At 42.5% G+C, this 12,152-nt stretch overlaps 1 protein-coding gene across 1 annotated transcript; it reads right to left on the bottom strand.

Annotated features, from left to right (window-relative positions):
- KRT23 (keratin 23) lies at positions 1 to 11,204 on the bottom strand. The gene is made up of 8 exons (XM_035347605.1): positions 9,445 to 11,204; positions 5,828 to 5,910; positions 4,695 to 4,851; positions 2,957 to 3,118; positions 2,741 to 2,866; positions 1,947 to 2,167; positions 1,165 to 1,196; positions 1 to 516 (listed from the first exon to the last, which is right to left on the bottom strand). The coding sequence occupies exons 1-8, from the start codon at positions 9,859 to 9,861 to the stop codon at positions 413 to 415; spliced, it is 1,302 nt and encodes a 433-aa protein (XP_035203496.1). The 5' UTR covers positions 9,862 to 11,204; the 3' UTR covers positions 1 to 412.
- Positions 11,205 to 12,152: the final 948 nt, after the last annotated feature.

Here is a 12,152-nt window from a genome sequence, read left to right as displayed (position 1 = left end):
TAATGGAAAAGGATTTATTGGCAGCAGTGAGGTATATATGATAAGAGACATAAGACCGGGAGAAAAGTTAAGAGATTATTCACGTTAAATTATAGTTAATTTGCAGAGCAATAACTGAACCACAGATGGAGATTCATGCCCCGGTGAGATGTGCATAATACATGTATTACCAACTCAGACAGTCATTTCCATTGAGCAGTTTGTCTTCAGCGTTGTGACGCCCACAAGCCCTTTAGCGTATCAGTTCTACCCAGCCCTGTGTGGCACTTTTCAGCAGTAGGCTGCAGATCAGTTTAGGAGTGAGCTCACTGCAGCATCCCCTTTTCACACACAGCACGAGTTGTGCAGGGGGGTTCCCAGAGGCTGCGCGTTAGCCCGCCGGGGGAGCCAGGAGCTGGCAGAACTTCTTGCTTCATGCTTGCTGGTGGATCTCGTTGACGGTGGAGGATACCACCTGCCCGTTCACGCTGTCGTGGACAATTGCTTTGATCTTCCGATTGGTCAGCCCGGCATATTCTGAAAGAAAATGAAAGGCTAATTACACAAGAAGCAATGCTGAGAAGAGATGATGCAGGGAAAACTTCATTTACAGTAATTTACCAGCTGCCTCCTCAACTGATTTATCTTTACATGTTTCCCTTTAAGTCAATACTTACTGCTCTTTGTGAAATGTTAACAAAGTCACCCTGGGCCTTGTCCAGGTCAGGGCAAATGAATAATAAAGCTGCATCCCAGCCAATGCAAATCTAACTTCAGAGCAAATTAACCTGCATGTCTGTAGGTCATGCTCATACCAGAATATGAGTTTCCAGACATGCAGATTTTGTTTGCTCTCAAGTCCTAAGACTGTTTTAGTCACCAAATTGGGTCTCCTCATATACCATGAAAGCTTTAGGCTCGTCTGAGCTCTGGACAGCGTGTTTCACTGGCAGAGGTCAGTGTGAAGAGCAGCCCGTGAGCAGGCAGACGCAGCAGAACGTGCTCTGAAGTGCAGTCCTTTGCAGGTGAATCACTGAAATTATCCTCAAATACGGCCTACATGAGAATTAATTGCAACTCAAACCTTTCATAGCTCCTTAAGATGAAAATTGTTCTGAGTAAAATTTGATTGGAAATGACAATAATTAAAAGCTACTATAAGAGAACAAAATGAGGGACTTTTACCTTTAGCTTTCGATTCAGATTTTTTTGTTTTCCTGTAAAGAAAATGAAACAGAGACAAAGTAAGGAATATACTCATCTCAAGAAGTTATTCATCCCCTTCAGCTCACTGATTCTAAGGAGGCCTCATACCAATATGAAAAGAGATGAAAAGACAAAAATTAAGAAGGGACTTTTTGCAGTAGACGAACTTTTCCTTAGTCGTAGGTACAGATGCCCTCAGCTGAAGCCGTCCCCTTGTGCATTCAGTATCACTTCTGTTAAGGACGGGCACATTGCTCCTCGTACGCTCTGGTCCCAGCCTGGTTCCTGATGCCCAGCCCTGGACTCGGTGCCCCACTGCCCTGCCTCCGGCGGTGCTCAGTTATTGTTAACCTTCCTTTTTCTATTTTGTGTAAATAAGCCATGCTCTGTGTATCAGATGGGAGAACTCAGCTGCACTTGACTCCGGGCTTGGTTTTGATCTAGAACTTGTCTTGAAGATTGGAAATGACTATGAGTTTTACTGAAACTGGCATTTCTTTCCTCAGCAGAGATAGCCATGCTGTGTGAATGTAGAAATATTTTTAAAAATATATTGTTATATTAATTTAGGACTTCACAGATTCAAGTTTCTCCTTATATTAAATGGCTCAAGCTTTGTATTATGATCCATCAAATTAAAATACCAGCCCTTCATGTAGTATGGAACTCACAAGCTTTGATTAAACATAAACAAACAAATAAATAATCTGAATACAAGAACTCTCTTCTCATCTATTCCAGTCAGGGCAGCTTTGCCTTACCCGTCTACATTCCCTTCCAGCAGCAGGCGGTAAGTGGAAATTTCCTTTTCCAGGCGTGTTTTAATCCCAAGAAGAACTTTGTATTGGTTATTTTGCTGCTTGATGTCATGACGAAGCTGGCTTAGCTCTTCCTCACATTTGGAGATGATCTGCTGCATGTTTTGAAGTGCAACAGCATAGTAATTCCGGGTGTCAGCCAAGGTGTCTTCCAGCATGTGTTTCTGACAGCAGATAACAATTCTGTGATTATTATTTATGTAGCAGGCATAATGCAGAAATACCAGCAAATTTGGTCTCTGGCCAGAAGATTACAAAATTTAGGTTGTGGTCATTTAAACACTTAGGCACTTGCATGACTATTCACGTGAAAACAGCAGAATCATGAAGCTGTGTTGTGTGTGCATAATGACAAAGGCTGAATAAATAGCTTTAAGGTTCCCCATCAGTATTTCCCACAGTTCAGATATTTCACGTGTTATAACAGGGGTTGTAAATATGAAATTTGTATTATCTGTCTTCTTTTTAGGTCATGGAGTCAGTTCTCCTGTATTTTCTTTTTCTTCTCCCCAAATATTGTTGTAAAGTGAGACATTTTTCACACCTTGGCAATGGCTGCTGAATCTATTTTGCATATTCTGGCAAAATCAAGTATGGTCCAAATCCCAATTTCACTTATACTTTAATAACTACAAGAAAATTACCCTAGGCATAATTTAAGCAAAGAATTGGTCCAAGGCAGGTCCTATGAATTTATGATGTAACAGTGGCCAGCCAGAGATGTCTGCAGTAGATACCTTACTCATCTGTGCCTGCAGCTCGATGTCCAGGGACTGTAAAGTACGGGTTAGATCCTTGATCTCGTTCTCACTGCTCTGTATCTGCTCTGGATTAGGGACTGCTGCCAGAGACACAGCTGAGCTCTGCGGAGCAAAACAAGAGAAAAGTTTACCGATTCCGGCCGTCAGGTCCAGCGCCAGGGATCTTTGAAATGAACAGGAAAGAGCTGTTACCAGTTCTTTGTACCAACTGTCGAGGCTTTGACGATTCTTTTCAATTATGGCTTCATAATCTTGTCTTATTTCTGCTAGAATCTTGGCTAGGTCTTCGGGAGGTGGTGCGTTTACTTTTACATTGACTTTGAAGTCCTGTGATGAGCGATTTGCTTCCATATCCTGTTGATATCAGCAGATGAAACGAGAAAACTTGTTCATGAAAAGGGAAATAGTTTTTGTCCCTGGCTTGTCTTCCTCAGTTCCATCCTCTCAAAATACCCACAATATTTTTTTCATTATAATAGTTTGTTATATAGATCAGTTAACTCTATTTTGAAAATGTACATGTGGATCATACTGCGACAGGACTTAAAGCAGGGACTGGTACCTGCTGCCATGGCAGATCTGTGCTAGAGAGCTCAATACAAAACCTTGCAGAAGATCTTTTCAAATAACATTTCTGGAAGATATGTATTTAATGAAGAAGCACTGAGATTTGTAGTTTATTTATCTGTGATGAGCCTAGAACTTTTCATGAAAATCTAACAGTAATTTTGTCTTTCTTACCCCGTATGTTAATATTTATGGAACTATAACTAAGTTTACAGGAGGGTAATATTAAAAGTTCTATGTAATTGTTAAAGGAATAATTGGATTAAAACATATAATTACTGTGTAAACAACATAATTACAGGACAAGTTGAGCAGGTACGGTAGCATTCCTTTTGGTGTAGCACAATCTTATGTGCTAGGTACCATTTTCAAAAGCGTCCAGGCAAAGTAGCATTTTGGGTATGACATCACGGCCTCTGCAATGCAGATCAGCTGGACGTGCTGATGTCTCTGTTGGTTGCCTTGATTCCCAAAACTGCCTTATGACAGCTGTTCAGTTCCTATCCCGGGCCATAAGGGGACCAGCTGAGGAAAGTTTCACCTGCTGCTGTGTAACCCTTGTGTTTCTATTCCCCTTTATAGTAACCCACAGGTAGGGAGGAGGGTGTTTGGTTCTGCATCAGGTATTAACTAAAAACAACACCAGATCAAGCAAAATGGAAGCAGCATGTTGTCCCACAGTGGTATTACATAAGATAGAATAACAGAGACTACTCTGGTAACTACTCTGATTTAAGACAGCAGCACGTTTTTTAACAGGATTGAGTGTTATCTAATTAATTATGCTTAGAGTTTTACAAGAAGAAGTAGTCTCACGTGGCTTCACTAACCATTCTTTCCAGTTTTGTGAATTCAAGATCTGTTTAGTTCGGGTCAGGCTGCTCTAGGTGACCCTGCCTGAGCTGGAGGTTTGGACAAGATGACCCCGAGAGGTCCCTTCCATCTCAGCCACTCCGTGACTCTGTGAAATGATATATCCCGAGGTGAGGGGAAAGGCTGCGGTCTGAAAAGCTCCACAGCAACCAGTAATGCTTCCTGTTTACGTGAAATCTCTGTGTACGTAGATCTAGGTATTTCTGAGAACATTTCTGTCCAGTATGGAAGTTATTATTAGCTGTGTGCGACAAATGAGGAGCTGACTAGAAAAGAGCCTGGGAGAAAATACAGCAAGCTGTTATCCCTCCTGAAATCCTGATTTAGTTGGTAAAGTAGCACACAAACTTCGTGCCTCATCCGACTCTCGTTGGCGCTGTCAGAAACATGGTTGGGTTCTGAATCATCAATCCCATTTATAGATTGTGGATCTTACTCAAAGTTAATTACACAGTAGCCAAGATTTGTGTGATAGTGTAGCTTTTTCTACCTCCTCATGGTCTTTCCTCCGGAGGATGTGCTCTTCTCGCAAGCCTTCAATTTCCATTTCCAGATCTGTTGTAACAATAGTCAGGCCGTCGAGCTCCTTACGCAGGTTCTCAACATCGCACTGCACTCCCTGCCTGCGAGCCTTCTCTGCTTCGTACCTTCGTGGGGAAGGAGAAGAGAAAGCTTAGTGAGAACAAACTGCCTCGTGTCTAAGTAGTACCACAGAGAAGGAGACTTGCTTAAGGCCCCTATGTAGGGAACAAAACCCAAGGAAACAGATTCTGTTTCTAAAATAAGGTCTTCAATAAATTCTTGAATAGTCTTAAAAAGTGGATGTGTTTCATTATTATTATTATTATTTTCCCTGTCACAGCTCCTCTATGGTATGAAGTAGTTATTTTTCTTTTATTTTTCCTTTTTAACATTCACCAAGTTATGAAAGCTTTGGGAATGGAGTGCTCCGAGTCTGCTGAGATTTTCAATAACTGATCACATCTATTAAAAATAAGACGAGATCTTCATGATCCCTAAGAAGTCTGATTTACAGAAACGTAAATTCCTTTCCTGGGCAAAGATCTACCTGGAAGTTCTCGGTCCAAGCAGTTGGGCTTTTTAGATGGCCTGAAAATGTCCTGAACAATCAAACCGTGCACTGGGAACCAGGGAAGCCCTGGCCCATTTACTGTGGCAAAACTACTGAGAATCCAAAGCAGAAGATGCTGAAGGACAGGTATTTCTCGTGGAGCTGGGTGGAAGAAGTGATAACTGCAGGAAGTAGATTTGGGCTGGATTAAGGAAGCGTAGGGTGCAGAGAAGGGTTAATTTGTACTCCTGGATGATGGTTTTAAATGCCTTTTGTCACAAGTATCAAGTGTCTGCTGTAAAACCTGCTCTTCAGGACCTGAACTAAGTATCATAAACAGGGTGACTCAAGGTTGTTCAGCAATCATTTGTGTGTTTTACATCCTTTTCTATCCTTTTTTAAAAATTATTTTTTTGTTCCCCCTTGGTTTTATTTATTCAGAATCACCAGAAAGCTAAAGTAAAATCGGCATCAGACTGGATTTTCAAGAAAAAGAAATATGTTGCTTAATTCTCTTTCACGCTTAATGAGGAAACCAAAAAAGAGCTTACTTGAGCCTGAAGTCTTCAGATGCCATGTTAGCATTATCAATTTGTAAAAGGATGCTGGCGTTGGTGATCTTGCCATCCTCAATCTGCAAAACAAGAGAATCCAACAGACTCGGTGTTGCCATATCTGTTGTGACAATGAATAACCTGTGCTGTTTAAGATTCCCTGCTGCTTGAATGAAAGAAAAATGGAAGTCCTGTTTTAAGGAGTATAGATAAAGAAACATAGTTTCCCGAGTCACTTAGATGCTTCTGCTATTTTTGTCCATAATCTTACTTTTTTTTTTTTACTTTCCTTGATATGAAGCAGTAGGAATCATACTATTCCTGGGCAGGCAGAGGATAACAATACACAAACCTCATGGCATATGGCAGAATAATGTCACTGTCTTCCCCCTTATCGTTAAGTTCTGAGTACTGTTAAAATGCCGGCATTAATCGTATGCTCAGAAATAAGGATGTGCATAAACACCTTGCTGAATCAATGCTGAGATGCAGAGGTGTAATGCTGATGACAGAAGCAGCTCACGAGCAGGACCCCTCTTGTGCTTAAGTCTGGAGTTGATCCAGTCAATTATTCACCTGCCACTATAATGAAACCTCTGGCAGCATACAGTGATTAATTCGTGATGCTGAATTTGGTTTGGAATGTTGAAATTTGCTCCAAAAGGTGAAGGGGAGGGTGCACCACATCTTTGTTTAGTGTACTCAGGGTGTGCTGAAAAGACTTGTAAGTCCCTGATAAGGTGAGGCAGCTCTGAGCTAGAGATCTGAATAGGAAAAGCTCAGTATTCCATTCAGAATCTTTAGAAGTACTCTAGAACGTCATAAATAATTAGGGGGAACTACTAATTGTGGGACATTGCGTCCTTTTCTACCAGAAAGGAAAGAGATGCATGGTTGCAGCTGCCTCCACTCGATGTTTACACACCCAAACAAGGTGCACTATGGCCACAGAGAAATCTCAAGCCGTTTAGAGAGCTCTCAGCACTTTTTAGCAAAACTTCCCACACCTAAATGAATCACAAAGACACCGGGAAATGACAAAATTGTCCTGGAGTGTCAAAAGTTTACCTCTCTTAGTTAAAAAAAAAAAGTGCCTGTGGAAGGTTTTAACTAATCTCTGAGACAGAACAAACTGTACGTTCTGAGTGATTAGCAGCACACCTCAGATACTGCCCTGGGACATGGCAGAGGCCAGCTAAAGAACTATACCAAGGCTCTAAATGCGTCGCTGCCTGGAATTTGTTGTCAGAGGAGGTGGTTCTTGAACTCATCCTTAGATAAAGGTAAATTCTGTTACGGAGGGTAATAACTGAGAGGCCACGAGAAAGCACCATTTAAGTTCTTTGTGTCATTTCATAACAGCGCAACACAGCTACACGCAGAAATTCATACAGACGCTTTGTGAGTGCTCTGTGCAGTCTGAAAGAATAAAGAATCCAACAGAGGAGTTACAGCTGTCAGTGTTTTGCCAGCTGTTGTAGGATACTGCTGCTATGTCAGCTAGCAGCGCATTCCAGATGTGGATATTTATCTGCTTATAATTACACTGATGTGTTCACTACATGCATCGTGGGCACGGATCTGTCACTAACACCAGTCAACAAATTTACAGATGTCTTATTTAAGAACTCACACGTTATCATATACAAAATGCACACAAATTCCTTTTCAAAACAGATTTTTTTTTTTTTTTTTTCAAGAAGACTTCCTGCACTGACTTGTTCCTCAGTATGCCTTGTGTCTTCTGGTCCACAGCATGGGTCCTGCCTCCTTCAATCCTCTGTAAATCAGGTTGGATTTTTAGCGGTGCCAGATGCTTGAATATGACCATAGAATGTACTGGCATTTATGTGAAGTGGAGCCAAGAATGCCCGAAGAACTGGTGCTATTTTACTTTTGGGCTAAAATGGAGTGGGGCTGGAGCAAGGCAACGTGCTGCCGTGTCATGTTCATCGTGAATTCACCCAGGGAAGAGTGTGCTTCCAAATGTAGGACGCAGATGATTATACACCTCAAAGTTTAGGTAGCCGCTGCATCACAAACTTTCTGTTATTGGATATATGTTCCTAAATTTTGTCTAAAATTCATTTTGGGTGCTAAATTAGTCTCACCTTTTTAATTTGTGGCTAATTAATTTAATTATGGTTAATAATTAGATACTATATTCTCACTCATTTTACTGGCAGCCATGGAGCTAATTGCAATAATTTATAGAGAAAGTGAAAATCTTGTGTTAATCACTGAATTGTGCCCTGCAAATAGTCCTTTATTAGCCCTTCCTCCCCAGTCCAAGCACCACATTAAGACTGGCTGCCATGGTCATTAGTCTAACGGGTGCCTGCAGCCAGCACGGAGCTATTTCAGTGGGGAGTGTTAGAAAAAAAGTATTTTGAGTACAACTTACTCAAAGGGGGGGGGGGCCCTTTTCTACAATCAGCATTGTGCTTTTAGTCGTGTCATCTTTCCAAACCTTTCTGATTTGTTAATTCCATACAATGTGAACGCATTATGTTCTTGATGAACAAGTATTCATCTCTGGATCAGTTAAAAAAAAGTGCTTAAGTGATAGGTTTGGAGACTGATGACCTTTCTTTATCCTTAAAATAGAACTAGGTGATGACAATTCTGGCTCTCCTTGCACATTGCCTGTGGTCAGACTGCCTCATCTTCTGCCTGGAGGCAACACATTTAGCAGTGAGCAAGGAGTTTGATTAAGTCCCTGACCTCTGTCAGCAAATGTGCGGGATAACACCATTTCCAAGCCCTTCAGAAAAAAAAATGTCAGGGTTTTGAGAATGCCAAGTCATCATATTAAAAAAAGTGGGGGCAAAACAAGAACATGGCATTTGGGATAGCTCTGCTTTTTGCCCCATATGGCTATGTAAAGTTAATTACAGTGATTAGTCACAGAGATGGTTACAGAGCTAAGTATGCTCATTATGAATACAGATTAATAACATGCTTAAATTTGAAGACACGTGAGTTTGGGAGATTGAAAGAGTTACTGTTGAACGTTAATATTAACTACTGGCGGGAACCAGAAATTCTGCTTTTAATTATAGTGAAAACATCCACAAGGAATTTGTCACTGCTATTTCCTTAATTACAATGAAGTATTTTTCCATCTGATTACATAAACTCCTAGGACCCAAAACTCCTGTAGTTTCATCGTCTGCTGCCACAAGAATCAAAGAAACGAAAGGCAACAGAGTGTCTAAAGGCAGCGTGCGTGAGAGAAGGAAGTCTCTTCAGTTTGCCTGCTTTGTAATTTGCTTGGATACATGTGCAGTCAAAAAGATCAAATTCTGCCAGACATAGTTGCTCAAACCACAGTTTCATGTACAGGAATGAACACTTGGCAGCCTACAAGTCTCTTTATGCTATCAGTCTTTGCAGAATCCCCTTTGTCTCCTTCCAGACTTTCTTATACCCCTTTCTGCTCCTTGTGGAGGCAAAGAGTGTTTATGCCCAGGTCCTGCTACCACTTCCATTTGTATTTCTGACATTTAAAATGTTTTACTTAATTTTCTTTAAAGGAAAGCCATCAGCATAACTGAGTACCCAGATTCCTTAAAGGAGCATAGAATGACATAGTTCTTAGAGCTCTGACTTACCTGTCTTTGCATGTCAGTGACGTTTTGCTCGTATTGGTTGAAGTCATGCCTCTCTCCATGAGACTTTGTCTTGTGCCACTCTAGGATGCAGCTTTCGAGCTGAGCGTTAGCTGCTTCTAAGGAACGGACCTTGTCCAGATAGGCAGCCAAACGGTCATTCAGGTTTTGCATGGTCTGTTTCTCATTCCCACCCAGGAAGATGCTTTCCCTGTGGTGCTCGCCGAAGCATCCCCAAGATGCCTCTCCTCCGGCAGCCAGACAGAGGGGTCTGGCAGAGGAGAAAGAGGTGTGTATGCTGCTGGCACCACCATCTGCACCTGAAGGTCTGTAAGAAGTTCCTTGCTGGGCCAAACCACACCCTGCACTACCCCCGAGGGACCCAGAAAAAAACTGAAAAGGGCCTTGGCTGGTACTCATGTTTAGCTCAGGTATGGATCTAACCCAATGTTTGACTGACTAGCACTGAGCAGCTTCTTAGCCTTCCCTAAGCAGCTTTATGCCTTTTCCTGTGGGAGTTCCCTTCGATGAATGACTACAGCAACAAGATTGTGTCATCACGAAACGTGCTTCCTCTTGGTCAATTCTGAAGCATTTATGAGCATGCACACACTGTTGTTATTATTTGGAATCACAGCCACATACCGGATTGTTTTCCTTTTGCTTGTTTTCTTTTCTTTTCTTTTTTTTCTTCTCTTTTCATATTATAATTGTGAGGTGTGGCTAAAAGCAGTAGGTGTGGAACTGGATCAGCTCCGCGTCGAACTTTTTTCTAACCCTTTAGTAAATACATTATATTTTCCCATTTTGAAGGGGAGAATATCACCCATCACAGACTACATGGAGAGCTTGGGCAGGGACAGGTCTCCCAGAACCCTTTTTTTTTCTGCCATAATTCTCAGGCTTTAGAATTATAGCAGTCTGTGCGTCCTGAAACCCAGCATGTCCTATCAAGCTGTCATTAGCGTACCAAATAGCTTCAGCCTGTGTGAGACATGAGACTTTAATGAAGTTAACCAAGCTCTATCATTTAGCTAAACTCCCGTCCAAAGTGAGTCAGGCTCAGCTATTCCTTTCAGCTGCGAGTTCCCATAGAAATAGGCGAGAATTAGATACTTAGCAGTCTTTTCTACTGATGCTCTCCATGATTCAAGGTGCAGTCATATTTCAGTTTCAGTAGTCTTGTAGTAGATAGTAATGCAGGAATTTATTGCTGTCACTAATATGAGTGCTATTAGGATATTTGTATTTTTAGCTGAAGAAAATATTTAGAATACGAGTTTGTAACAATACTCCCCAGATCGAAGTGGTTATTTAAAGCTACCAGAGCTATAAATTGACCTGGCAATCAAGCAAAAACAGGCTTTCTCAAAAGTGTCAGGGACCTTCTGAAGCTGTATAAACCAAAACCAGAATGGGCAGGTCTGGCTTCTGCAGTGATTTTCCATTCCTCCTGCTTGTAAGGAGGCGATAAATCACTAAGGGTACCCGTGGCAGGAGCTGGGGTTCTCGGCTTGCCTCTGTCTTCCGCAGACCTTGCCGAGCACGGCTGAGGGATGAGATAGAGGAAGAAGCGGGGCGCAGTGTGGGGCTGCCTGGGCTCGCAGGAGCCGTACGGCTGTTTTTCTCCGCAGCAGTGAAAGCTCAGCTCCTTCACGGGATCTTGTTACCTACCTGGTACCCACTCCGAATGGCAGGGTGGGAGGGATTGTGCAGGACAGAATGACGCTCTCCCGGGAGAAGTCTTTTTTTCAGTGTTAGTTTCAGTTGGCATTTTTCAGAAATAAAGAATTGCTGCACTTCATCCCGGCCTGAGGAGGCAGGAAAAGATGCCTCCTAGTCCTGGGTGACTGAGTTGGGCAGGATTTGAGCTCCTCCTTGTGGTTCTGTGTCAGCTTTGCTCAGCAGCTCTTGATTTTCTTTGCACCAGTTACATTTCCATTGAGTACAGATTCCTTCTTATTCCTCCTTGTATAGCAATGCTTACATTTTTAGTCATTTTGGTAAATTAATCACTGAAAATACTATTTTCCAATGAATACGAGGTGTAGCTATGACAAACTATTCAGGTAACAGCTGCGATTAACAGCTGCAGTTTGGTACATGCAGTTCGTTACTGGCTGTAGCTTGACAGTAAAAAGAGCTTGCAGCACCAGGCAAAAATGAAGAGCTAACTTTAAAACCCACAAAACGGTAATAGAGGCCCAGGTACCCTGCTGCTCAGTTCATCTCCCCCAGAGATTAAATCCAGATTGAATTTTCTAGTCTGGCAGTTCAGCAAGCTCAATACTACATTAAAAACAATCATACGTCTGTGTATAATCACAGAATCACAGCACGGTTTGGGTGGGAAGGGATCTTGAGGCCCACCCAGTCCCCCCCTGCCATGGGCACGACCCCTCCAGCAGCCCAGGCTGCCCCCAGCCCCATCCAGCCTGGCCTTGGGCACTGCCAGGGATGGGGCACCCCCAGCTCCTCGGGGCAGCCTGGGCCAGTGCTCACCGCCCTCGGAGGGAAGAATTTCCTCCCTGTGCCTAAGCTGAACCTGCCCTCTTTTAGTTTAAGGCATCATCCCTTGTCCTGTCGCTCCACTCCCTGGCAGAGTCCCTCTGCAGCTTTCCCGGGGCCCCTTTAGGTACTGGAAGGTCACTATGAGGTCTCCCCAGCGCCTGCTCTTCTCCAAGCTGAACATAATGTTACATGAAATAAAA

Source organism: Oxyura jamaicensis, chromosome 27 (genome assembly GCF_011077185.1).
Source record: "Oxyura jamaicensis isolate SHBP4307 breed ruddy duck chromosome 27, BPBGC_Ojam_1.0, whole genome shotgun sequence".
Taxonomy (NCBI): Eukaryota; Metazoa; Chordata; class Aves; order Anseriformes; family Anatidae; genus Oxyura; species Oxyura jamaicensis.
The sequence above is the reverse complement of the archived record's forward strand: the minus strand, read 5'-3'. Positions and strand labels throughout refer to the sequence as shown.

Coding starts and splice junctions, on each gene's coding strand:
- KRT23 (XM_035347605.1), bottom strand. CDS start 9,861: ATGAGTACCAGCCAAGGCCCTTTTCAGTTTTTTTCTGGGTCCCTCGGG. Junction 5,911..9,444: donor TCACTGACATGCAAAGACAG/GTAAGTCAGAGC, acceptor CTTGTTTTGCAG/ATTGAGGATGGCAAGATCAC. Junction 517..1,164: donor ATCTGAATCGAAAGCTAAAG/GTAAAAGTCCCT, acceptor ATTTTCTTTCAG/AATATGCCGGGCTGACCAAT.